The 27,689-nt window shown below is 50.1% G+C and overlaps 1 protein-coding gene across 1 annotated transcript in view; it reads left to right on the top strand.

Moving 5' to 3' along the window:
* The first annotated feature begins 817 nt into the window (after positions 1-817).
* Positions 818-27,689, top strand: part of DIS3L2 (DIS3 like 3'-5' exoribonuclease 2) — a 217,854-nt gene continuing 190,982 nt past the window's right edge. Inside the window, exons 1-4 of the mRNA XM_056120993.1 lie at positions 818-1,001; positions 1,377-1,534; positions 11,773-11,826; positions 15,864-15,965. Coding sequence (XP_055976968.1) covers positions 950-1,001; positions 1,377-1,534; positions 11,773-11,826; positions 15,864-15,965 — 366 coding nt within the window. The 5' untranslated portion in view covers positions 818-949. The remainder of the gene's footprint in view (positions 1,002-1,376; positions 1,535-11,772; positions 11,827-15,863; positions 15,966-27,689) is intronic.

A 27,689-nucleotide genomic window follows, 5' to 3' on the forward strand; every position in this document is an offset into this window, starting at 1 on the left:
TCTCTCTCTCCACTCTCTTCTCTCCTCTCTCTCTCTTCTCTCTCTCACCTCTCTTTTCTCTCTCTCACACGCAGATTTTATTTATTTCGGCTTTCTTTTTGGGGTCACACCCGGTCATGTTCAGGGGTTATTCCTGGGTGGTGCCCAGCAAACTTGCAGGCTATCGAATGTAGCCTGCCCACAGGGCAGAGTCTGGCAAACTCCCCGTGGCGTACCAAATATGCCAGATACCAGTAACAATGAAGGGTCTCTTTCTCCTAAATAGCCTTGAATATAATCTCAGGGCTAGGATGAAGGAGACATTACTGGGGCCTGCTCGAGGCAATCGACGAATAACAGGTGCTCAGGGACCATATGGGATGCCGGGAATCGAACCCAGGTTGGCCTCGCGCAAGGCAAATATTACCCTACCTGCTGTGCTGTTGCTCTGGCCCCGGTGCTTGAGTCTCTTGAGTCCGAATTTAGTACCTACTTCATCATAGCCTTTACATTCTAGACCTTTAGTTTAGAATCTATTTTCTCTCTTGCTCTTCTGCATTTCACAAGCTGACCATTATCACAGAATCCCTGAATTTCCACCTCCTTGCCCTTGTGGAAGGGCATGGTGTTTAGCTGAAGTCAGGCACACAGCCAGCTGGTCATCCCTGTGTGGATGAAGACCTTGAAAAGAAGCACAGGACAGATGTGTGCTCCGTCCCCTGCTGAGAGCATGACACTGTTGCAGCATGCTCAGCGGAGGGGCTGGCGTCCCCGTGTCACTGCCCACTGCTCCCTAGTCACCCTTCTTCCTCTCTCTGGTTTCAGCTGGTGACAACTGAACTGCTCAGGGCAAAAAAGAAAAAAGAAAAGAAAAGAAAAGAAAAGAAAAGAAAAGAAAAGAAAAAACACATTGGAGCCGAGCGGTGGTAGCCCCTGAATCTGGAGAACAACGGTGGCCTAGGAACCAGCCATGAACCATTCTGACTGCCGACTGAGCCTGTGGCCCCTGGGGGCCCCCCGAGGTAGCAAAAGGCAAATGGAGGGTGGGGGGCGTTGCTGTGATCTATTAAGGAATCTCCCTGTTATTTTATATTGTCCCTCGTTTTTATTCTGTTGAGCACAGCTGTTTATCTCCTTCCTAAGAGGGACAGTTGTTTAATTATTCATATTTTCAGAAAGTCTGTGTCCGTGCAACGCACCCTGTGCCCGTTGATTGGGTTATGTGCCCGGCATATTCCGGTGCGGATTGGAAACTCCAGTCTGGTCTGTGCGTTGTATCTGCGATCCCTTACCCGTTGTTTCCTTTGCTTTGGCGATTTGGAACCATCAGCTGTGTGGTCCGTGCTCCCGCGAGGTGGGCGACGGAGCCACGAGCTGATGGCTGCTCTTGTTTCCAGGCGTGTCTCCTGTGGTTGGCTCACACGGCATCGGTGCTTCGCCAGGCGACAAGAAGTCCAAGAACAAGTCGGCACGAGGGAAGAAGAAGAGCGTATTTGAGACCTACATGTCCAGGGAGGATGTCGCACAGGGCTTGAAGAGAGGCACGCTCATCCAGGTGCTCCGGGCCTGCCCGCTAGGCTGCCTGGCTCGGGAGGGATGACTCGGGGAAGCACTGATCGTCCTGGGCCAGAGGGTCAGAGGGCTCTTAGGGCCCCCGTGCCTTAGAGGTGATGAGTACACGCACGGGGACAGCACGGTGCCCCCTGGTTCACACATAGGGAGCCTTGGGGGTTTTGTGGGAGGCGGTCTCACCGAGCCTGGCCAGGGATAAGTGAAGGGACACGAGGGAGCTCTGTTAATGAAGGGGCAGAAGGAGCTGCCGAAGTGCAAGTAGAAAGCGTGTTGGGTTTGCTCCCCCAATGCCCGTGCTTCAGTTCACGGCGATCCCTTGGGCCGCACGGGAATGAGAGTGAGGTCGGGAAGGAAGCCGGCAAGAGAGACAGAATGTGCAGTGCGCCTTGGCGTGCCCACACACTGTGTTTCTCTAGGCCAGTTGTGTCTGACTCCTGTGCACACTGACCAAGCGTTCACCAGCAGCCTGGCCACAGCCCTTAGAGGTGTAGGGGGTTCACGCTTCCCTTGTGTGCACACTCACTTACCAAGCGCTCACCAGCAGCCTGGCCATTGCCCCCGAGAGGTGCGGGGGTTCACACTCCCCTTCTGGACTTCGAGTGGGCAGCCCGCTGCGGGGAGGGGCCTCGCCACAGGACCTGATGATGTGGGGCTAAGTGACGAGTGTCTCCAGGCAGGGCTGGTGTTGCTGGGGTGTTCTGGGGAGCCCTGGGGGAATTGGGAAACAGTCGAAAGTGACACTGCGGGGAACCGGAGAGTGGTCAGCTCAGGCCTCGGGAATGAGTGACAGGGAGGTGGGAAGCAGGAACGGTGAGGTTGTGGCACTAAGGAAAACCTGGACTCTTTTAATTCCAGCGACAGGCAGCGCAGGCCTCACCAGGCCTGACCTGGAGGTGGGGCAGATGGCGCGGAGCCGGCCCAGAGTCCGGCCTGGCTCGTGGCCTGTCCCTGGGCCGGCGTGGAAGTCTGGCGAGTGCGCCTTGGAGCACTGGCTGTCTACTTGGCCAGCGCTGTGCACGCCCAGTTTCTCCCTTGTGAGTTTGACTGCGGGTCCAGCCGTGCACAGGTCCCATCTCCATCCCTTCCTCCAGCCACCTTTTATAGCCGTGCTGGGCAGGGGCGCAGGGGGTTGGTTAGTGGCACGGGAAAATATCTGACAAGGAGCAGATACTTTTTTTTTTTTGCTTTTTGGGTCACACCCGACGAAGCGCAGGGTACTCCTGGCTCTTCACTCAGGAATTACCCCTGGTGGTGCTTGGGGGACCATAAGGGATGCTGGTAATTGAACCCGGGTCGGCCTCGTGCAAGGTAAACGCCCTACCTGCTGTGCTATCGCCCCAGCCCCAGGAGCAGGCCTTTAGGATTTTAGGGTCACTCCGGACCTTTTTTCCAACTTCCCCGGCTGTCTTGATGAGGCCTTTCTCGGTGGAGGCAAGGCTGCTGCCGGACTTTTGTCCATCCATTAATCCTTTACGTCCCGTGCATCACACATATGCTCACCTCCCTCTTACCTGCCGGTCTCATGGCCCTGCATGCTCTCCTGTCTGGGGATCCTCAACCCCTGTGCCCAGCCTCATGCTGCCCCCCTCCTGCTCACCCTCCGCCCTCTCCGGCTCCCTGTGGCTGGGCACGCCGTCCGGTGCTCGGAGCCCTTTCTCCCACTCTTGACGTAATTGTGCTTGACCTTTTCAGTTCCTCCCCAAATCCTATCCCTCCGAGAAGCGTCATCTCAGTTCCCCACGCTGAGCCATGGCCTTTATTCTAAAGCCACTGCATTTTTTTGGCTTTTGCGGCAATTTGGCATTAGAGTGTTAGCTTCCTTGAGACCTGGGTCATCCCTGTTTCCCAGAGATCAGCCCCGTGCCTGGCTGATTGATGCTTAATAACTGTATATTGAATAAACATTTCTTAACCGAAGAAAGAGTCGAGGTCCCAGCTACTGAGGCAGGGCGTGGGGGTAGCTCAGTGATTGTGACTGGAAGGAAAATAACCTGGCAAGTCCGGCTTAGAGAATTTGTAGAGGTAAGGGGAAGAACAGAGGGTGCAGTGGCATTCTCTTTTGCTTCATCTTAGTAATTTTTGCTGTTGAAGCGACGCTTTGCTGTTAATAAAATGAACCAAGAGTCCAGTCATTGTAACAGCCCTCGTTCCCAGTGGTCTGGAAGTGATTCCTCCTGGCCTGTGACATCATGAGTCTCGGCCGCCAGAGCCCCCCCCAGCCCCCCAGATGAGAACAGTTGTTCTTCACAGATGGGGAGAGGAATGGGTCCAGATATGAGGTCACCGTGTGAAGCATACAACACTGTAAATAAGATTTTTCGGAGCATAGAAATGGCCCATCTGCTTGCAGACACAGACTCGCCCTGAGTGAGCCTTGGCGGGTCAGGTAGCCACCGAGAGGGGAGGGACACGGCACTGTCGCGAAAATGAAGCTCAGTCTTCTCCTTACAAGCACCGGGGAGCTTTGCACTCAAATTTAAGTATATTGCAACGTTAAAATGCTTTTTCCTTCTTGTCCTGTGCCCCTCTTGGGGAGTCCGGCAAGCTACCGAGAGTATCTCGCCTGCATGGCAAAGCCTGGCAAGCTACCCGTGACGTATTCCATATGCCAAACACAGTAACAAGTCTCACAATTTGTTGTGAGACGTTACTGGTGCCCGCTCGAGCAAATCGATGAACAACGGGAGGACAGTGCTCCAGTGCTCCAGTCCAGAGAAAAGACATTTATTGAGAGATACTAGGGATATATTTGAAAATAGAAGTAGAGCAATATCTTCCGTTTTTCAAGCCTTGACTAATGGTTTGACGTGTCACTGGTGTTTTGCCTTTTCTGGGCAGGAGTTGTCCACGTGTCCTCGAAGTCTCCATGCTGAGCTGGCGCCGACAGCACTAGCTCGCCATTGTGTACATGGAGTTCTTGATTTTTCTCGTTTTGTAAACTAGTTCTCACGTTGAAGAACAGATGTCCTTTTTCTCGCTGCCGGAACAATATTGGGAAGTTTCACAAGGTGCTGAGAGGGAGGAGGGTCGGGGTAGACAGACCTGGGGGACTCTGTGGGGTGGGGTGATGTGTGGGTTACAGGGCTGAAGAAGGTCGGGTGGTCTGATGGCGGCGGCTCAGAGGTTCTGACTGCAGGACCAGCTGGGTCTCCAGAGCTGCCTGAAACAGGATGAGCCCACAGAGCTGTTATTTGATCTTGAAATAAATCAGAGGGCCGGAGAGATGGTGCAGAGGGCAGGGCACTTTCCTTGCACCTTGATGCCCTGGGTTTGATCCCTGGGACTCTGTATGGTCCCCTCAGCACCGACAGGAGTGATGCTTGAGCCAGGTGTGACTCTTCTCTCTGCCAAAAACTAAACAAAAAAATTAAATAGATAAATAAAAAGAAATTCTAGGCCAGGTAGGCGTGATAGGATGGGCCAACTTCTAGGACCTTCACTGTTTGCTAAGAGTGAAGTGAGCTGGGAAATGTTTGGGTGTGAGTTGAAGGAACAGTGGTGACTTTACAATTGCCCGTCACGTCCGTTAGAAGGAACAGGTGATATTCATGACACTCATGCCAGGGACGGTAGGAGAACTCCCGCCATGAAGACATTCATAAATTCAGCGCATTTTAATAATGTTAAATGTGTGACACATATACCGGGTGAGTGCGAGAGACACCTCCGGGTAAATAAAAACTAGCTGAAAAAAATCAAGAGGAAACTGAGTGGCCTGATGAGGGAGTCAGGGGCTGAGGGGAAGGACATAGGGGCCCGCTCACGTTGGGGTTCGGTCTCTGCCAAGGTGAGGCAGTCTGAGAGAGCCTGCAGGGGAGGAGGAGCTGACTGCTGCCCAACTTGGAAAAAACGACTTCCTTCCTTCCTTCCTTCCTTCCTTCCTTCCTTCCTTCCTGTATTTTGGGGCCGCACCCAGTGATGCTCTGGGGTTACTCCTGGCTCTGCACCCAGGAATTCCTCCTGCCAGTGCTCAGAGGATCATATCAGATGCCAGGGATTGCACCGAGTCTTTTGCATGCAAGCAAAGCACCCTGCCTCTGTCTTTCCAACCCAGGGGGTGACTTTCTTGAGACATAAAAAGCTCTTTGAACCGTGCCTGACTTGCCGTGTGCCAGTGCTGCTGTGGCACTGGCGATAGTTTCTGTCCTTGCAAGCGGGATCCGTCCCTCAGTTGAGGCGGCTGCTGCCGCGTGGGGAGCTGGTTTTTCAAGGAAATCTGGAAATGCATATTTATGTGTGAAATTCCTCAGCTTTAAGCATTCTCAAACATTCTGCAAGCCAAATCAAATGTTTGTGATTGCCAGGTTCGGCTAACGAGCCCAGTTGTGTGGTATTTTTCTACAGTAACTTTCAGCTCCTTGGGTGTAGGCAGGGAAAAGGCAGATGTTTGGCGTCGACTGAGGGTGAGGTTTCTGCTCATTGAATCTGAGAGGCAGAGTGAACCCAAGACCAGGGTTTGTGAGAGCAGGAGTCCATGGCAGTCACCGGGAATATATGAATTTGTCTATTGTATGTTCTGTCACTGAGATGCTCAAAAGCTGGATTTCTCATTCACCAGTTTGGGCTTCCTCCATAGTTCCAGCTTAGAGCTCCCTAAAGCCTGGGAATTTCCTACATGTTGAGAGACAGATATGTCTGGTTATGTAATTGAAGATAATTGGTGGAATACAGGGTCAGAGCGACAGTTCAGCAGGCAGTGCATTTGCCTTGCACGCAGCCGACCTGGGTTCGATCCCTGGCATCCCGTATGGTCCCCTGAGCACCATCAGGAGTAATTCCTCAGTACAGAGCCAGGAGTAACCCTTGAGCTTCGCTGGGTGTCACCCCCCAAAAAGCAAAAACAAAACAACTTAAGGAAAACACCTGAGGTGAGGATAGGGGCTGGTTGCCAGGGGAACCACCGTGAGCAGGGGGTCGAGCTTCTGCTTCCGCCCCCTTAGTCCCTTGGAAGGAGGAGGCCTAGCAGACGAGTTCAGTGGCCCGTTGCCGGTGAATTAATCATAAGAATCTGCACATAGAAGCCCTGGTGTCTGTGGGTGTGTCGGCCAAGCGTCTCAGCAAGCGTTTTCACGAGAAGACCGTTTCTTGACACGGTTTCTCTCCGCTTCCACGCTGTGCCCTGCACTCTGCTGGCGACCTGCTCCTGAGTTCCTGGCCTTTTTTCAAATGAATTTTAAAATTATTTTTGATTTGTCGTTGGTAAAGTGTCAGGGAATTTCAGGAAGCAGCTGTATCTGCCGACTCCGTGTGGGGGCCCCCCACCCACAGAGCTTAGAGCCACCCACGGCCCAGATGCTCACTTCCTTCACCCATCTCCCGCCCACCGGTGACCACCATAGTCCATACCAAGGCCGGGGCTTAGTTTTGTTCTGGTTTTTCCCATCTTGCTAGCTTTAGTCATTCATGTCCCACACAAGAGTGACCCGTCCAGCCATTGTCGCTTGCCCGCTGAATGAGTGTAGTGGCCGGGGTTGGAGAGCCATGCCCGGGCGTCTGTCTCACATTAGTCTTCTAGCCTTTTCTATCATCTTTCTGGGTCATCATCTCGTGGTAACCTGGGGGGTCCCCTGATGCATTTGGGGCCCATCACCATCCCCCTGGTCAGCCGATGACGAAGGAAGGAACAAGGGCCCCAGGCCAGTTGGTACTCAGTGGCCCTTTATTCAAGCCTCACAGTGTTATAGATAAACCATGAAGGGTTATGGGCAGCATTGTACATAGGCATGGCTGAACCTTATCATAAACAATGACAGACAGAGTAAAGCCCTTTCTTCAGGGGACGTTCTTCTGTGAGACCCACCCAAGGACAGAATCTTATCTAAGTGCTCAGCACTCTAAATTCCTACCATGAGACATGCCCAGGGCTGGAATTCCATCTAAGGGCATATTGCTTTCTCCTTTCCTTTGCTAGTAATCCATTTAAACAGTCATCTTAAATTTACTTCGTAATAATATTTCTAGTCATTTTGTATGGACATGGTGAGAAATATATTAAGCTGAAATGTTGGCTCTTCCTAGGGACATCTCACTATAGATCCCAGACTACAGTCCTCAGGCCAGGTTCTGTCACTGTCCCTGTCCTCCCGTCATTCATCGATTTGCTTGAGTGGGCCCAGTAACATTGGGGGGCAAGTTGCTGTGTTTGGCATATCGAATACGTCACAGAGAGCTTGCCAGGCTTTGCCGTGCAGGCGAGATACTCTTGGTAGCTTGCTGGGCTCTCCGAGAGGGGCGGAGGAATCGAACTCAGGTCGGCCATGTCTGCTGCATGCAAGACAAACTACCTGCTGTGCTGTCGCTCCTACCCAGTTTTTCCTAACCCCAACAGAGTCCTTATTCAGTTAGTTCTTCTTGGGTCATGCCAGCATTTGTTCCATGACTGTGCTCTTAACTTACTATACTTCTTATGGCACTTAGCCTGCTCCTTCTCAATGCCAGGGAGCTTACTGCTTTCCCTGGGTCCATCAAGTCCCTTGGTGGAACCTGCCTTTTGGGTCACTTGATCACTTGATCACTTGACATCCCATTACTCATTGATTTGTTCGAGTGGGCACCAGTAACGTCTCCATTTGTCCCTGACACGTGCTAGTGTAGCCCAGTGGCATCTGCCTGTTCTAGGAGCACAAAGAACCTCAAACTAATCGTTCAGGGTCTTAATGAAGAAGTCTGACCATCTCGTAGTGGGTGGCCATGCGGTCTTTTGATGTCCCATGGAATCCAGTCTGTAACGGCTCTAGTCCAGCGGTCCTCTCCAAATCTCATTACGTGTCCAGCCCATCTGATTTTTGATGCCTTGGCAAACGAGACAGCGGCCCATCTGATTTTTGATGCCTTGGCAAACGAGACAGCGTCCCTGATTCTTGACCGTTAATGGAGGTCGGAACTCCGGATTCTTTCTCTCATTTGAGTGAAACGTGATACTCCAAGCGTAGCTCTTTCGATTCCTCTTTGGGAGACCAAATAGCATTCTCATTCGTTTTCCGTAGGGCCCAGGTCTCTGAGGCGTATGTTAATGCAGGAAGAACATTGGAATCGAAGAGATGTGCTCAGAGCCGGAGGTTCTTCTTCATCTTAACTATTTCTTCAATGCTTTTGAAGGCGTTCCAAGCTGCTCTCTTCCTCCTGTGCAACTCAGGTGCCAGGTCATTCATCATGTTGACTTCTCGACCTAGGTACACATAACTGTTGCATTTGGAGATGGTCGTTCCATTGAGAGCGAATGGGGCGTCAGAAACGAGGCTGTTTCTCATAAACATTGTCTTCGTGAGATTCAGCTGTAGTCCGACCTTTCCACACTCACGGTCGAAGTCGGCCAGCATTTGTGCCGCTTGGCCAATGTTTGGTGTTATTAGAACGATGTCATCAACAAAGTGGAGGTGGTGTTTCTTATAAGTTTCTTATACTTTTTTTTCTTGTACTTTTGCGTATAAGAAACTTAGCGCAACTGAGACTTAAGTCAAGTAAATATTGATGCCCAGGGGTAAATATTATCCAGAGACAACTCCCGTGTTACAAAAGCATAGCACTAGCTGTCTTCCTGTGTCTATACTAAAAGGACATTTCCCTAAAATAAACTCTGCAAAGTACATAAAGAGAAAAGCAATATTTCACTTACATATGCAAAATCCAGGGCCCTCAGAAGATTTTACTTTACAGGTCACAGGGTCTGATTTAGAGATATTTGTGATTAACAAATAGGGAAAAAAGAGCAAAGGAGAGGTTAAAGATAAACAGTGGATTGGGAGTGTCCGGTAGACTAGGGTGGGCCTGGGAGCACTTTGGTGGGTGTAACTCAGTAAACCTAAGCTCCCTGTGGGAGCTTAGGTATGGGCGGGGAGAAAAATGCTATTTTTCAAGCAAGGGTAGGCTATTTAAGGTTCTTTCACTTTTTTTTCAATTTTATTGAATCACCATGAGATAGTTATTACAAGCTTTCACATTTGGGTTACAATCACACAATGATCAAACACCCATCCCTCCACAAGTGCACATTCCCCACCACCAGTATCCCCGGTATACCCCCCCTTTCCCACCCTCCCCCTACCCCCATGGCAGACAATATTCCCCATAGTCTCTCTCTACTTTGGGGCATTATGGACATTACAGACATAGCTGGAAGCCTGCCTCATGAGTAAAGGGGAGAAGGCAGCTGGAATACAGAAGGGATCACTAAGAAAATGATGGCTGGAGGAACTGGTCGGGATAGGAGATGTGTGCTGAAAGTAGATGAAGGACCAAACATTCCCCCCCCCCCCCCCCCCCCCCCCCCCCCCCGTGAATGGAGTTTGATACCAACCTTAGCAATCTGTCTTTCCTCTGAGTAAACGAGAGCACAGCCTTGGGCTTTGTGGTTTTATTTATTTATTTATTTTCTTGTGGGTGTTTCGGGACTCACAACTCTGCTTCCTCCTGGCTCTGCCCTCAAGTGTCACTCCTGGTGGGTCCCTGGGGGACCATGTGTGGTTCCGCATTGGACACACCTTCCCTGCTGTCCCCTCTGTCCTGCCCTGCCCTGGCTTGTAGGTGCTCTGGAATCACTGCATTGTCCAGGTAGAAGCCAGTGTGATCTCCCTGTTTCTCCAGGACACAGGGTGGACAGTGGCAGCTGAGAACTGCAGGTCCCAAGTCAAAACGCCTGGAAGCAGAAAATAACTGCTCAGCAAAGTGCACCTTGAGTGAATTGACTTAATTATCTGGAGACTCTTCCTCTCAGGATTGCGAGCTCCGGGAGGGAGAGACGATATCTCCACCTGCCATGGCATAGCACCCAGCCCAGGAGGTACTGGGAATTTCCCAGTCAGTGAGCAAATGAGTGTTTCAGGATGAATGCAGTAAGCCTGTCCTCCAGTCCCCCACAAGAGGCTCTCAGAGATGAATTCACAGTCGTTTGTAGCTTTGCAGATTTCATTAAAACAAACAAACAAGCAGACGTCAGCCTCACAGCTCACCCTGTGCAGAGTTACAACCCGCAGGAGCGGAGTGTTTAGCCCTGCTGGCCATTCTCGTCTGCCCTGTCCTCCCCTGCGTCCCTGCTGTCCCTGCCTGTCTGTGCAGCCACCAGGAGCCAGCTCAGCCGTTGTCGCGGGCCTGGGCCTTTGCCCGGCGGGCAGCGGCCCGCTCTCCCTTCTCACGCTCGCGCGTTTGACTCGTCAAGACCGGAGCCGCCTGCCCTCGCTCTCGCAGAGTCTCAGTTACGACTGGGTTGAGCACTGGAGGAGCATCCGTGCTAGCCTGCTGGGGGTGTCGGTGACACTCGGAGCTGTTGCTTGGAGATTGCTAATGCAAACATGGCGTCACGGTGAAAGGAAGAATTCTTTTCTGCCTGCCTTCATCCCCTCCCCTATTTTGTTAATGATGTATCTTGGAGCCTTGCAACATTTTGGGTGAGAAGCGTTATTTCAAACATATTCTTAACAGCCCTTTGAGTCTGGCTCTTCGGAAAATAACTGCTCCCATCCATGTGTTCCAGCAGCCTTCAGATGCAGCTGGAGCTTGGGGAGGGTTATGGCTTCCTGCAAGAGCCCAAAACACTGAACTGCCATTGAAGAGGGCCCCCGCAGACCCCCACTGCACCCCTCTACGTAAATAGCAGCAGACCCTGATTTGGTGCTGAAATAACAGGAAGCTGAAGGCACACTGGGTGGGCCGGTCTGGGAGCCAGGACTCCCATTTCCATGAAGAGCTGCTCCTGGACCATTTCGAATGATTGACTCATTCAGCTCTGCACAGGGGCCAGAGAAAAAATATGCATCCCGTCCCTGGAGGCTAAGTATCCAGGTTGGAAATCAACTTATAGCACTTTGAAAATGGTCGCAGAAACAAGCATTTTGGGCAGTGCCAGAGAATCACAAAGGGCCTGTGTATGAGGCCTGATGCCTGGATAACCTTGTGCACAAAGCGAAGGTTCAGATGTGCAGAGTTGCACACAGAGGCACACGAGATGCCAGTGGGCGACGTGGCCCTTCCCTCTCCTGCCGGGGCTGCTCTCGCCTCTGTCTGTTCCCAGCAAGGTGCCCGGAGGAGCAGCTCTTGACAGAACCCACCTTCCAGGCGCTCAGCAGAAACTGCGTTTCACGCCCTCCATGAATCCACCCAAGTTGTTCCTTCGTCAAACTCTTCCATTGACTTAAGGACTTTGATGGCATAACATGCCTGTGGGAGCGCCATAGGTGCTTCGCTGAATGTTCACAGATTCTAATATATTTTTTTTTTATTTTAAAGGGTGTGTTGAGGATCAATCCTAAGAAGTTCCATGAAGCCTTCATTCCTTCGCCGGTAAGTTCAGTAACGTTATAATAAACTTAATGCCACATTTAATTTGGTAGATGTGCTCTGAAGCTGAAATCATAGATTCTATGTAAAGAGCAGCGTCATGAAACAAAATCGAGGCCAGGCAAGGATTTGTTTCAAGTTTAAATAAACAGGCTTTGCCTTTGGTTAACGAACTTCTGCCGGCCTGAGTATTGATCGCTCTTGGGGCGGAAGGGGAGCCATTCGCTCCTGGGTTATGGGAGCAGCCGGGCCGTGTAGACACCACCGCCCGTGTAACTATGTGAGCAGCCGGGCCTGTGTAGACGCAACTGCCCATGTAACTATGCAAGCTGCTGGGCCCGTGTAGATACCACTTCTGTAATTGGATGCTCTGGGTTTATGGCTCAGAAGGATTTATGGATTTTTCCACCAATTTAAGTTAATCTTTCCTAAACAAATATGCTATTTACTTTCGATTTACTGCATGAGCTAATCTGCAGATTTGTCCAGAAATGTGGTTTTTAAATTTATTTATTTATTTATTTATTTTTGTCGGCTGGAGTTTCTTCACTTTTATGCAGGTGATAGGATTTGCTTCGTACAAGGCTTTTCACCATTGCGTCTCTATGCCCTTTCTTACGTCCCTGGCTCATTCTAAAGGGCTTTGCCCAGTCAAAAGTTCACTCTGACACCGAGAGCAGCAGGCCTCTGGGTGAGGCTTGATTGTGCAAAGGTGCATGAGCAATATTCAAATATTCATGTTCCTGGCAAGGTTTTTCCAGGCCACAGCGAATAGGAGGGCTGTAAATTATAGATTGTTTATAGCAGGAAAGGCCATAGGAATAAAAGGCACCTGTAGATGCAGAAATGAAATCATATACTTTGCTTGATATGTTTCATGATGTTAAGTGACAGGTTTAGGGAGGATTTGGAGTTCAGCCTTGTATGTCATAGGCCTTACGGGTTTTGTTACAATAACCCCGAGACCTGTTCTCAAGGTCACTTCGTTCTTCACCCCTCCCCTTGCCTCCTGGAAGTTACGGATTCATATTTCTGTCTGAAGTTCACATCTTACCCATTCAGCCCGTGTAACTGTGTGAGCAGTTTCCCATTCAGCCAAGCATCCCACTGATATTTCTATTGCTCTTGGAGAACAGGTTCTGTTCCCTGACCCTGGGTTATAGAACTGAGATCAGTTTTGAGGTAGTAATTCAGCTGTAGGAGAGCTGTACACTGAGCACTGTGTACATGGGCGTTAGACTCCAGAGCCTGCTCACGGGGTGAAACACGTTCCGTGATCACTTACCAGGAAACACCCTTGGACGGTCTGACTTAGTCACCAGAGCCAGGCCTTTCTCTGCGTTAGAAGGAATGACCATTTCTTCCCTGAAGACAGTGGAGGGAATTCAGTTCCCTCAGGACCCCGGGTGCATGCAGGCAGGGATCCGAGCCTGAGAATCTTTCCCAGAGGGTCCGGCATCCTTCCCAAAGAGGCCCCGGGAACTGGCAGCTTTGAGCACATTGGTGTGACCCTCTGAGAGGATGGGAAGGGAATCTATACACAGGAAACGAGAACTGCTTACTGTTTGCTTGGTCTCTTCTTGGATACACAGTGTTAACTTTACTAAGATCCCGCAGGCCGATTCCTGACAGATTCAGGGCTTCAGGCAAAAGTGCAGAGGCACACCGGCCCTGTTTTAAGTATTTAAAAGTCATAAACCCAGCTGGCACGCTTAAATATACTCACACAGATGAAGCATATTCCGTGCTAAGTTACAGCTCGTGTCCCCGGATTCAAATGTAGACTTCTCACACGTGGGGTTCTGTGCCGAACTGCGGCTCTCTGGAAAGGGTCTGCTCTGTCCCCCATCCTTCCTCCCCGTCCTGGTTTCCTGTTCTGTCCCTGCTGCCTTCCCATGCAGCGAGGGCTCTTGCGTGCACTCCTGTGGGCATCTTAAAACCCGTATCCGATGGACATGGAGAGTAGCATGCTGAGTGAAATGAGTCAGAAGCAGAGGGACAGCTATGGAATGGCTGCATTCATTTGTGGTATGCAATATATATCACAATGTCACGGTCATCCTGTTGTTCGTCGATTTCCTCGAGCAGGCACCAGTAACGTCTCCTTCTTCCTAGCCCTGAGATTTTAAAAGAGCCATTTCAATGCTCTTTCAGGATTAGGAGAATGAGACCCATCGTTCTGTATATATATATTAGAAGACGAATATCATGGGGCCAGGGAAAATAGGGGTGAGGAGGACTGGTCAGTGGTTGGATCTAAGCATGAGAGTGTGTGAGGCTGAGGGTAGGTAAGATAGAGAAGGGACCAGTAGGACAGTAATAGCTGGGAATGATCATGCTGGACAGGAACTGAGTATTAAAAGTAGCTCAAGGGAGATTCCTGATAACCTGGGGATGGGGGGTGGAGGGTGATGGGAGGGAATTGGGAACACTGGCACTGGGAAATGTACACCGATAGAGGGACGGGTGTCAGAGCACTGTATGGCTGATACCAATCATGAACAGCTTTGTACGGGTCTATCTCGCCGTGATTCAATAAAAGAAGTTAAAAAAAGAAACAAAACAAACACACCGTATCTGAGCTCTGTCCGTATCCCTGAGAAATCTCCCTTGCTGTGGGACGGCTGTGACCTGGGAATTTCCCTGCTGCCCTGGAGTGTTCGTGGGGCTGTTTCTCTGTTCAATTCCCCCCCCCCCCCCCCCCCCAGCACTGCCAGCTCTTGCCCTGACCCGGAAAGCTAAATTTGTGTCACTTTGTTGTTTTTGTTTTTGAGCCATGCCTGGCAGTGGTGAAAGCTTCTCCTGGCTCTGTGCTCAGGGTGGCTCCTCGGGGGAGCTTGGGCCGGGGCGTGTGTTTGATCTCACTCCTTAAAGGAAGACGCAAAAGATATCGATGTTTTAAGTGCTGGCTTTCCAAGCTTGTTTGCTAGCACTTTCTTTAAGATTAAAAACAAAGAAAAGAAAACTTTTTCTTCTCTCTTAGCCTCTGCCAAGGAGCACGGTATGCAAAGGTTTGGAAGGATAAAAGAATGAGTACATGTTTGCCCGTTTCTTCCTAAGACTCTTGGAAATGCTGATTTTTTTTTCCAGGCAGCCTTGCTGCCTGACGTGTACTTTTCTCCCCCTCGAAGCTGAATTCTCAAAGCCAAAGAGTTTGGCTTCCTGCGAGATCTCTGGCGCCTAGTAACGGTTGGTCTCCAGTGGCCGGGAAGGTCACGGGCCCGCAGTGCTCAGAGTGGGTAGTTTGAAGCCTGTGACGGGGGCTGAGCTTTCCCGGGTCCTCTCTGTTGTGGGCAGTCAGCGCCCCCCTGCCCCGTCACTGAGCCGAAGGACACTCTGTGAGTCTCGTCACGGCTTTCTCCTCTGACACCTGCCAAGGTCGCCCTAGAGCGTCATGTGGGTTTGCTCCCGCTGGGACAAACTAGCGGGAAAAGGTGTCACCGTGTTTTACCTTATCGAAAATGAGACAGGATAATGGAAGGAAAGCTTAATTGTTTCTCATTCCAATCAGGAAAGCACATCATCCTTTATTCTTTGCTTTAAGTGTTCGGGTTTTTATTTCTTTTTAATGTGCTAAGTGGCGCTCGCTTGTTAACTTGCCCCCCACCTTGGGCGCGCTGGCCCCTGCATCCAGTCAGAGGTACACAGGCCCTGTTTTAAGGATATAAAATATGTATCTGCTCCTTTGAGAGGCCCCCGCTCCCAGCGGAGCTGCCGCGCTTGGCGCCAGGCTTCCTGTGCAGTCACATTGTCACAATTTTATTTATTTTTTTATTTTTTATTTTTATTTTTTGCTTTTTGGGTCACACCCGGCAATGCACAGGGGTTCCTCCTGGCTGTGCACTCAGGAGTTACTACTGGAAGTGCTCGGGGGACCCTATGAGATGCTGGGAATCGAACCCGGGTCGGCCACATGCAAGGCAAACGCCCTACCCGCTGTGCTATCTCTCCAGCCCCACATTTTCACAGTTTTAAACCAAGGAAGTCGTTACTGGTTCCGGATCCTGGTAAGCTGATTTCAGTTTCTCTCTCCGACCCAGGACGGCGACCGAGACATTTTCATCGATGGGGTTGTCGCTCGCAACCGGGCCCTGAACGGGGACGTGGTGGTGGTGAAGCTGCTTGCTGAGGAGCAGACCAAGGTGAGTCAGAGGTCTCTTCTTCACGCGGCAGCCCTTCAGGGGGCGCCAGGAGGGAGCAGGAGCTGCAGCCACCAGGGGCCGTGGGACCCCGTGGGTCCCGAGTGCTTGGGGCAGTGTGGTGGCCGCACGGCTGACAGTCTCAGTGTGCTCTGGTTCCTTCCTGTTCGCCTTCCCTGCCGCACGCCTTCTCTTGGTTTCTGTTCACATCTAGCGTGGGATCAGGTGCCGTCGAGGTGGGCAGGTTTCCCTCAGCAAACTTCAGACTCTGTCCTGTAACCCACAGCTCCCTGGCAAGGGCAGCGCCTCAGTGCCCGAGTGTCCTGGATTTCAGTTTCCATCTCTCCTAGCAGGTCCAAGGGAAGATGCAGTTTTGGTTTTGACGTTTTAAATGAGGGTACAGCCCTGTGATGGTTTACAGTCAGCAGTTTCTTTCAGCTGCAGAACTGGTAGCCTGTGTGTTTAAGTCTGGATTTTCCTCTTAGTCTTTCTTCCTGTCTTATTGGTCTCAGCTCATTGTCATCGTCCCCCATGGGGCGAGTCTTGCGCCAACTACCAAAACAAGAAAAAAACACAAGAGGAGGCTACCACAGACCAATAACATTTCGCAAACAAAGTTCCAAACAAAAATATTAGCACATAGAACCCAATAGCATGTTAAAATGATGAAACAGCATGAACAAGTCGGGCTTATCCCAGGAATGCAAGGTCGGTTTAACATTTGAAAAGCAATTTTATGTCATTCAGCCTAGGAGCTGACTAAACAACATTGCATTGCCTTCAAACAAGAGAGGTGGAATAGACTTTTGATAAAAGAGCCCATTCTTGATAAAAGCTCAGAGCAAATTAGGAATAGAAAAAGACTCTCAATTTGTTGGAGAACGTCTAGGGGTTACTTATAACTACATCATTCTTGGTGGGGAAGGCTGAATACTCCGTGTTGAAAACGAGGCAAGAATATTCCCCTCATGGCCAGAAAACAGCTCTGTGGCAGGGTGCATTGCCATGCATCTATGTGGCCTGGCCTCCATTCCTGGCACTAAAAACAAACAAAAATACAGTGTCCTCTCTCAGATATTTTGTGATTGAACGTTGTACTAGAAGTTTTAGCCAGCATGAGAAAACAATAGAGAAGATTCAGATTGGAAAGGAGGAAATAAAACTGTTTATTCTCAGATGGTATAGTTTCTACATTTGAGTCTGAAGGAATCTAGAAAACAAAAACTCTGGCACTAATAAATAAGCTTAGCAAGGTTGCAGAATAGCAGGCTGATATGTAGAAATCCATTGTACTTCTAAATATTAGCAATGGAATAGAGAAATTAAACTCAAAAGTGCCAATTAAGAAACTAGAAAAGAAGTAGTTTGGACTAGCCAATTTTTTAGCCAGATTTTTGTAAATTCTTATTTTGGGGTAGACTCTCTTTTAATAATGAAGGGGCAAGCCAAAGATTTGGAGATAATATTTGCAAAATACGTTTCTGGCTAAAGCCTTTACTTAAAGGCTTTATAAAAAGAACTCTTGCCCATCAGTGATAATCACACGGCCAAATAATAAAAAACTGTTTCTGGATTTGAACAGTGACTAATTACCACATTGGGGTGCAGCCACCCTGTTGTTAGGAAATTTCAGAAATGAAGAGTGCCCGTTGCTGCCCGAGCCCGCGGGGTGGTGGAGTCGGGGTGGAAACCCCGTGTGGGTGAGGAAACGGCGGTGGCCGAGGAACATCCAGCAGGTGCTTTGGGGAACAGCTGGGCAGTGACTTCAACAGTGGCTCGTGTAGCTGACGTGTGACCGGCGTTCATTCCCGGATATTAAGTCGAGAGAAATGTGTGCATTTGCCCTCATGAATATTCACACATAAATGCCCATCGCGGCCTTTTTGGTAGTAACTCCAGGCTGCAGGGACTCCCGTGGTTGTTAGCGTGTGAGCGGGTAGAGCAGGTTGGCGCCTTCCTCCTGCAGGAGACAGCTCTGTGGGGAAGAAGAGGAAAATCAACCGGCTGTTGTTTCAAGCAGCAGCGCGAATGTATCTCAGAACCGTTATCGTGGATGAGAGAGGCTCGTCGCGACATGGACTAGACTATGTCTCATTCCGTTTATGGAAAGTTCTAGAAAATGCAGATCCTGGGGCTGGAGCTGAGAGATGGAGCCCCCAAAGGGCCTTGAGGAAACTCTCAGTTGTATTTGTATGCTAAGATCAGTGCTGGGCGGAGTGAGACCATAGCCGACACTGGCCTTGCATTTTGGCCAGCCCAGGTTCGATCCCTGGCATCCCAGATGGTCCTCCAGCAGCTCTAGGAATGTCCCTGAACGCAGAGCCAGAATTAACCCCTGAGACCTGCTGCGACACACACACACACACACACACACACAGTCAATTGCAATTGTACACTTTCAATATCTGATCTATTAGATGTCAGTGCTGCCTCAATAAAACTGTAAAAAGCATAACAAAACGAAGAAAGCAGGTTTTTGGGCAAAGGAGTCTGTTCCGGGAGCCAGTGAAGTGGGCAGGAGGCGCAGGAGCAGCTGGGACTGGAGGGGTCTGAGGAGGCGCCGTGCAGCTCGAGGCCTGGCCCCTGCTCCGTGGCGCTGAGAGTCACCTGGTCTGGCCGAGTGCAAAGGTTGATGCTGCCTGAGGGACCGGCCGGAGGTGCAGGGGAACAGGTCTTGGCAAACCCTGGCTCTCGAGCTTGTGTCGCCTGCTCTGACCTTGGATGCATCTTCCGTTCCAGCTGTGGTGAGACAGTGGGCCGGTCTGTCTGTGTCCACTGCATTCCGCCCCGTGGCGAGGGAGGAGGATCTGTTCGTGAAACCTGCACCCAGGATCAGGAGCTGGAAGCCTCATCCCAGGAGGCTGTGGTTCTCCTGTTCCTCCTCTCTGCTTCCTGCCTCCCAGTTAGGGGAGGCAGGTCTTGGTGTTTCTCCTCTTCAGTGTCTGACTCTGAGTTTCTGCCAACCACGGGAGGTGGGGGAGAAGGGGGGCGGCCCGAGTGGGCCTCTTTCTGTCCCAGAGGGACAGCTGAGGCCTCGGGTGCCGGGCCAGTTGAGGGGAGTTTCTTACCGGTGCCAGAGGCAGGGGCACTGGTGGGAGACCCAGGCCGCAGTGGGGTGGACTGCCCTGACGTTTGTAGGCGCTTGGATAGAGCGAAGAAGAGGGTTAGGGAAAGACCGTCCAGCAAGACGTGAGGGCAGCTGCTTCTGCAGGGAAGAGCCGTGTGGCAGCTCTGCGCGGACATGACCCGTGGGCTCACGCTGGCGCTCAGCCCACAGGTCCCTCCGTCACAGCGTGGGGTCACATCCCCATGATCTCAGCCCTGCCCCAAAGGCTGCTGCCTTCACAGAGGAGGCGGGCAAAGCGCCCAGCCTAGGAAACTGGGCTCTCCTTGGAAGGGAGAGAGCTGGGTGGTAGCAGTCACAGCCGCGCCCCACGTCCCGTATGTGAATAGATTCCAGCGCCTTCCCTTGCTTCCTGACACCCGCTGGACCCCAAGACAGGCCTGCAGTTGGACCTACAGCTCGAGCAACTGGTAGGGGAAAGAGTCGGAGAACAAGATGTTTGTGTGGGTGTTGGAGGGGCGCTCGGCTGGCGTGCAAGGCTGGACACTGAACTGAGTCTGTGCATCGGCTGCGTGCTCTGGCCCTCAGGTCATCTCCCTGGCCTGGGGGAGGGGGTGGGCAGGAGAGCGGTGGGAGGGGCTGCCTCGGCCCCGGCCACTCGATTGGAGTCTGCAGAGAATCTCTGTGGCCCACCTGCCGCGGTGGCCGGGGGCCAGGGTCGAGTCAGGGAGAAGCAGATACGCAGAGGGTTATCCAGAGTCTCTGCCATGCGGACTCTCACCACCCCCAAGCATACTAGGCGATTGTGTCACAGGCCTGTGAGTACAAAAGCAGATTGTGTCCAGAGGAGTCCGCGGCCGCTGTGTGCGCGGATGGGAGCGCGCGGGATTATTCATCTCTGCTGCTTTCCGCTGGTTGTGCTCGCCCCTCTTGGGCCTGTGAACTACGGGGCCTTTGGGTCTTCGGGAAAAACAACAGTTCTTTTAGCTGTCGTGGTAAATAGTCAATTTATTTCACAGCATGGCTGTTTTCCCCTCCAACAGATAGCTGTGAAAGTCTCAAGCTGTGAGGCAGTAATAAAAGATAATTTGCTCTTATGTAACACTTTTCATTTCGAATTCCGCCACATTTTTATTACTGACAGCTAATGAAGGAGAGTTGCAGGGCAATGAGCCGCTCTTCACTTCATTAACTGGGAAATGGAGGTCTCGGGGGAGGGGCTTGTTTGGGAACTTGATGTCTGGGCAGAGCTGGGCGGTAGGATTTAGGGCTCTTGATTTTTAGCTTAATGCTTTTCTGTACGTTAAAAAAATTTTTTTCCTTTTTTTTTTTTTAAACGAGTGCTGGGGGCTCGGGGCGGGTTATATTTCTAGGCAGGTGGTCTCTGGCTTTCCTCAGATTTTCCAAGGGTCTCTGTGCCCCGATGCTTGGCAGTCATGATGCTGGAGTTTCTGTCTGGGGCAGGCTCCACCGTCCCGTGGCTGCCGGAGGCTCGAGGCACAGCCTGGAACAGGCCACGGTCTCTGCTCTTAAGGAATGGCCGAGAGGGGAGCCACGGGACCGAGCGCAGTGAGGTTTGCGGGGCACAGGGTGGAATAAGCGTTATGGGGAGAACTGGGTCAGCTCAGCGAGGCGGCCGGAGAGGCGGGAGTTATTTTGGTGGTAGGGTGAGAGTGATTGGCAGGGGAGGAACTGAAGAGGGAGCTTAAAGGGTAGATGCTCCCTTCTCACCTCAGGGAATGCTGTGGGGGGCAGCCACCTCTCCCCTCCCCCGCCCTCCCCTCCTCTTCAGCCCTAGCCCAAGGAAGCTTCTGCCTTTCCCCGGGATTCCACCACTGACGACCAACCCCCTTGACCTCTTTTTATTTGTTTGTTTGGTTTGGGGTGCTCAGGGCTTCCGGGCTTACTCCTGGCTCTGCACTCGCAAAGTTCCTGGCAGGCTCTGGGGGACCGTATGGGATGCTGGGGATCGAACTGGTCGGCAAGGCCAGCGCCCTGCCCGTCCCTGACCTCTCTGTACGGGACTCCCACAGGCTGCTCTCTGCTCTCCAGGCTCTTCCATTTGGCATCTACTCAAGTCCTCTTCCCAACGCTTCCCTTACTTGTCTTCCTCGGCGCCGTGATCTCCCAGTTGCTCAACGGCCCGCCTGCGCCTTTATTAGGCAGATAAGCTTATCCAGCCTCTCGCCTTCCCCTAGGCCCTGCGCCCTGGACATTTCTGCTGCCTTTTCAGGTGTGTCCTGGAACGGGAACCCGGAGCTTCCCGTGGGTGTCCCAGGGGCAGACCCAGGTGGTGAGGGTTGGAGTTCAGATTCCTATCCCACTCCATGATTTATTTAAACAAATTTTTTTTTGCGGTTTGTTATTCCTAAGCCATGAAGGAGTTATTTGGTCTGTGGAGATGTACAGTCAGTGTCACAAAAATGAGAAGAAATCTAGGAAATAACGAATTAGAGCAGCCAGGGATGTGGCTGGGTGATAGAGTACCAGCCGTGGGTGCCGCAAGCTCATTCCCTGGCACTGCCCCGCATTCCCAGGGCACAGCGCTCTTGTGAGCTCTGTTGTCACAGAGTGCGCATCGCTCACATATCTCAGCCGCGACAGCCGCAGCAGCAGCAGGGAGAAAGCGGGCATGTGCTTTCGTGGTTACTAAAAGCCTCAGTTGCCGTCCTGGGTAAAAAAGATGCCGTGGCCACTGACAGTACCAAAAGCTGTCGTTCTCAGTCAAGAAGCGAGGGAGAAAAATGAGATTTCTACCATGCTTTGATCCTCAAAAGGCATGGCAGCATCTTCAAGGCTGACCGGTGTTGGGAGTGCGTCCCTGTCAGACGTCAGCCCGAGGGACTCAGCCTGGGAGGGAGCTCTCCCAGTTCCAGAGCGGGACCGAGAGCTACAGACAGCTGCTGGACAGCAGGACAGCCGCAGCTCTCGTGGCCTGCTGCCCGCACACCCTGGGTGTCTGGTCACGTCGCACGGGGCTGCTGTCTGGCACTTGTCACTTGCAGGTGGGTTCTTCCGGGGCTGAGCGGAAGGCTGCTCGTTGCAGAGAGCTGGGCTGCCTGGCCACATATAGACCAGCAGAGCCGGCCACTGGCTGCAAGTCCAGGGTAAGATTTTATCTCCAGGTCAGGAACCTGACTGGAGCATGCTGGCACAGGCACAGAAGCCGAGATCGTTCCTCCCAGGCCCCTGAACCAGAATTCTGAGTCCTTTTTGGATGCACCAAAGGAGATCTGGGGGCCCAGAATTTGTCAAGGGCCCTCGGTCTGGGCATGGCTTAAACACTGAGACCCCGGGAGAGGAGCTGGCATCATCTGGCTGGGGCTTACCTTGTTTGCTCAGATCCAGTGAATGGCCGTTTGGGAGCTCAAAAGAGAATGGGCACGCAGAGTCTGGCAGCGTCGAGGTGGTTGCAGAGAGAAACCCCCGTCATTGGAAAGTCGCCTCCAGAGTCCTTCCTCTGAATGTGAAAAGGCAGAGCAGGACCAGTTGGGATCGATGTGCAATACTGACACTCACTGGGGAACTGTCACACCAAGTCTCGGTCCTCCCGGTATTAGCTGAACACAACTTCCTTAGCCAGGGATAGGATTATTCCGTCCACCCTGTAACTGTCTACACAGCAACTAAGGAGGGTCAAGTAGGAATGATGATTTTATGTTTTCTGACTTGTCTCTTGCACATTTACTTAGAAATCTTTTTTTTTCTTAATTTTTTATTTTTTTAAATTGAATCTTGTTATTATTATTTTTAATTGAATCACCATGAGATACGTTACAAAGCTTTCGTGTTTGGGTTTCAGTCATACAATGATCGAATACCCAGTGCATGTTTTCTACCACCAATGTCCCCAGTATCTCCCCGACCCCCCTCCTCCCCCCGCGCCAACCATCCCAACCCTCCCCTTGCCTCTATGGCAGACAAAGAAATCTTATTTTTACACAGAGGTATGAGTAGTAGAAGTGTAGATGGGTATTTTAGAAGAGATTGGCATGGAAAGAAAGAAAAATCCTTGAATTTGAAAGAATAAAGGGAGTGCTGATAGGAATAACTACTCTGTTTTCTACATTAAACAAACACACACACAAATCAAAGGGCACATTTAATCCCTCATTTTTCAGTGTCTGTTCCAGACCTTCTTATGGTCACATGAAATGGGTCTAGCGCGGTAAATTGTTCCCTTTGACAACTGACTTTTCCTTCAAATGATTGTTTTAAAGTTTTGTCATCCAAGTTGTTCTTTAAATACGCACCCATCACAGTAGATTATGCCTAATCCAGTCTCTTACATAACTACTATCATTTCGGATTGTTCTCAGTTCCAGTGGAATTAGGATTTCTTAGAACTGTTTGGTTTCTCCGCCTGACTGGCAGTCCCGAGAAAGACTTGGAAGGCCCATTACGCTGGAGGGCGGGGTCTGTGGCCCCTCCGTCCGGCACTCTCGTGGTCAGCTGTATCTCCTGCCGTGATCAGATTTTCCCCAAATTGTTATATACACAAGCCTATTTTTAACAGTGATCGTTTCTTCCTTTTTTGCCAGCTCTGGGATCAAATACTTCAGGTTCTTGCCTGCTTTAAACATGCCTTCAGATCTCTGTAATTCAAGTTGAAATGTCTGAAACAGGAAGGTATCGTTTACGGATGGAGTAGCTTATTTGTGCTGGGAAACTCCCAATTAATATTCCAGGATTACTTGCTAGAAAATGAATTCATTACTCCCTAACTCCGTGGGGATCGTTTGGTGAAATCCATATTCGTTGTAAGAAATGAACTAATGTAGATCAGGCGCCTACAACCGTGCTGGCCTGCGTAGGTGCTTATGAAAGTTACATAGCATTGTGCTTCTTTCAGATGAGAGCAGGGAGTCGGAGTTTGGCCAGGATCATGTAATAACTCAAATTTACTATTCCCAGCTCTTGAATTTACCTCTGAGAACATTTGCTCACAGCAGACCTAACATGTTGACATCAAATGTTGGTGCCTTGCTGTGTATTCCTCTGAGGTGTCTGCACTGCCGAACTGTCGTAGGGCAGGTGAGGTTACACTGTGGAACAGTGTGGGTGCTGCCGCGTGGGTGCTCCCCACCCATTAAGACCACTCAGGGGGCCCAGATCGATAGTACAGCGGGTAGGGCATTTGCATGTAGCCAACCCGGGTTCCATCCCTGGCATCCCGTATGGTCTCCTAGCATCGCCAGTAGTAGTTCCTGAGTGCAGAGCCAGGAGTAACTCCTGAGCATCGCCGGGTGTGACACAAAAAAAGCCAAAAAAAAAAAAAAGACTCAGGGCTTTGCTTTGCGTTATCTTCCCAGCAGAGCCCAGGCTGACTGAATTAGCTCTGCGCTGGCCAGAGGAGACAGCCCTGGGGGACCATTTCAGGTGTCTTTGTCCAGGATTGGAGCATGGGTCAGGGCTTATGGCATTTGCCTCACATGTGGCTTATACTGTTATGATCCCTGGCTCTGTATGTGTTTCCCCAAGGAGTGAACCCTGAGCACAGAGCTAGGAATAGTCCCAGATCCCAGAACCTTGCTTTGTGTCCCCTACCCTCTGTCCCCCAGCTTCCCCCACAATTGATCACTGTCACTGTCTCTGTCCTCCCGTTGTTCATGGATTTGCCCAAGCGGGCCCAGTAGCATCTCCATTGTGAGACTTTGTTGTTGCTGTGTTTGGCATATTGAATACGTCATGGGGAGCTTACCAGGCTTTGCCATGCGGGCAAGATACTCTCGATAGCTCGCCGAGCTCTCCGAGAGGGGCGGAGGAATCGAACTCGGGTCGGCCGTGTTGGCCGCGTGCAAGGCAAACGCCCTACCTGCTGTGCTACCACTCCAGCCCACAATTGACAAATAAAGCAAAATGATCTTTGTCCAGAAGTGATTCCATCAGTTTTCGCACAACTCATCTGCCAGAACTAATCACCTGGCCCAGTCATGTGCAGAGGCCCGAGAAATACAGATAAGTCATGCAGGGGATGGTGGGGGGAGCTTTTGGCTTGGCAGTGTTACATTCAGCGGGGTCACGGGAGCAGGGGATTGTCGCTGAGCTCTCGGGACACATTACATTCAGCAGGTATCACAGTTCTGACATTATGTGAAAAGTGTCCCTCTGGTTCATTAGAGAGATCGGGCAAAAGCTTCACCTCATTTATTACAGGTACATCCTCATTAATGAAAAAGGAATTTGGAAATATTGAAAATTATCTTGAGGGTCTTTGAGACCAGCCTTAAAGTAGTTCTTGCCTTAGAGCACAATGTTGGATCCAAAGTTAACGTGCTAGTCTTAGAGTTAAAAAAGTAGTGCCTTTTAAATTTTTGTCAGCAAAAGGGAAGGGACTTCTGTTTTAAGGAAATATATAAGCGTGTGTTTGATGATACTGATAAACCATAAAAAATTAAAAAAATTCAAGAATATTTTTAATTGAATCATGTGAGCTACACAGTTACAGAGTTGTTCATGATTTTTTAAAATATTTTTTTCCTAATTTTCCTCTTATACTTGATATGAACACTGGTTTACAAAGTTGTTTATGATGATTTGTTACAGATATTCAGTATTCCAACACCAATCCCACCACCAGTACACCTTCCCTCCACCGTTGTCTCCAATTTTCCCAACCACCCCTCAAACCTTCCCCCATAATGTAAATATTTCCCTCTAAGATTGGTTGCCTCCTGCTTTGAACCCCACCAAGTGTGGTGTGGTACTCTTGGAGTATGGGTAGGGTGTGTCCTATGAAGTCTCTCGCGGTCCAGGAATAGGTTCACTCATGGGTGAGGCTAGGTTCGACCCTGTGCTAGGCTGTTTTACTTGAGGGGCCCCAAAGGGGAGTGGGTAAGAGCCCTTCCCGCCTCAAGAGACCCAGCCCTGGCAGCTGAAAACCTCCAGAACTCAACTGCTGCCGTGTTCTCGGCTGCTTTTTGTTCTTTAGTCATCAGTTCCGATTGTGAATGTGAGCTGAGGAACAAAGTATATATGTGTTCTTATATATAGGCATGTGGAGGTTTTTCAGGAATTTGGGGATTACCTGAAATAGAAGGATGGGGGAGGGGGGAAGAATCAAAGATAAAATCCACATAGGTATTTATGAAGAATAACACCTCTATTAGGGACCTACCCAAAGTACTTCCAAGCTTTAATTAAAAAGATCCAAGAGCTTTTGACCTTTTATTCAATTATAACTTATTGATTGCATTGTATGTTTTTTGTTCCTTAAAATCTCCATGAAGAAGTGTTTGGCTTATGGTATATTCTTAAAACAGGCAGAAAATACATCCTCAGATCAGCACATTTTCTGGCTGGATGTGATCCTTTATCTCTATAACTACCCATTTAAAGCAAGATAGTCTTTTTTGGCCAAAGAGAAAATCTTTCAGAGTTCTTCCAGTTTTGCATCCACAGCATCCAGCATTCAATAAAGAAATTACAGTGTATACTAGGAGATAAGACAAATCACCAAAGATAAAGGTTAAAAAAAAATAGAGGGACACATCATGGGTAATTCAAATCTTGATATTGTCACTGTCACTGTCCTCCCGTTGTTCATCAATTTGCTCGAGCGGGCCCAGTAACATCTCCATTGTGACAGTTGTTACTGTGTTTGGCATATCAAATATGTCACGGTTAGCTTGCCGGGCTTTCCCGTGGGGCAAGATACTCTCGGTAGCTCACCGGGCTCTCTGAGGGGGTGGAGGAATCGAACTCGGATCGGCCATGTTGGCCGCTTGCAAGGCAAACGCCCTTCCCCTGTATGCTATCGCTCCAGCCCATCTTGATATTATTAAAGAAATTGATTTAAAAATAATTGAAGGAATATGTTAAAAATAATAGATGACATGGTAGAGAATGTCACTAGGAAACCAACTGAGAGGGAACAGGGAGAGGGGCCGGAAACATAATCAGGTAAGGCACTTTACTGAGCCACTGCCACAAACATGGTTCCAGGGACAGGCGTGGACCCTGACCATAAAGCAAGGAAGTGGGTGGCCCCCATGACCCCACACTCCCCAAAGAAAGAAAATGAATAGAAATTCTAGAACCAAAAAAAGAATGAAAATTGATCAGTTTTTTTTAAACCTAAATACAAATTAGTTGCTATAGAAGAGGAGATTGATAGTGTGGGAAACAGGTCTGTAAGACACATGTTGACTAAGACATGGGAAGGGGTGGGTAATTTGAGTCAAAGAGGAGAGGGCTATTGGGCCACAACAGTATTTTATGGAATATTGGTCAAATTTCCCCAAATTTATAAAAGACATTAGTCCATAGATTTGAGATTGAGAAATCAAAAATTGTTAATACAAAGAAAATCATTTGTAGATTTATCATAAAACCTATGAAAACCAAAGAGGAAAACATCGAGAGTGGATGGAAAGGCAGGTACCTTCTGAGGGACACCAGTTGAGTGATGGACGACTTTTCAGATTGATCTGATGGTAGCGAAAGGATTATGGAATATCCTTAAAGTTCCAACAAGGGTACTAACCTGGATATCCATTCTTAATGAATGTAGTCTTCAAAAGTGAAAGAAAAAGTTAGATGTAATAGAAAATTTCTTAAAATACAGAGCAAAATGGTCAGAAGAAAGAAAATATGAATAGAATTTTGTAATAAAGAAGCCAAGGGCCTGGGGTGATTTTATAACAGGTAGGGCATTTGCCTTG

The sequence above is a fragment of the Sorex fumeus genome, unplaced genomic scaffold (genome assembly GCF_029834395.1).
Source record: "Sorex fumeus unplaced genomic scaffold, SorFum_2.1 ptg000005l, whole genome shotgun sequence".
Taxonomy (NCBI): Eukaryota; Metazoa; Chordata; class Mammalia; order Eulipotyphla; family Soricidae; genus Sorex; species Sorex fumeus.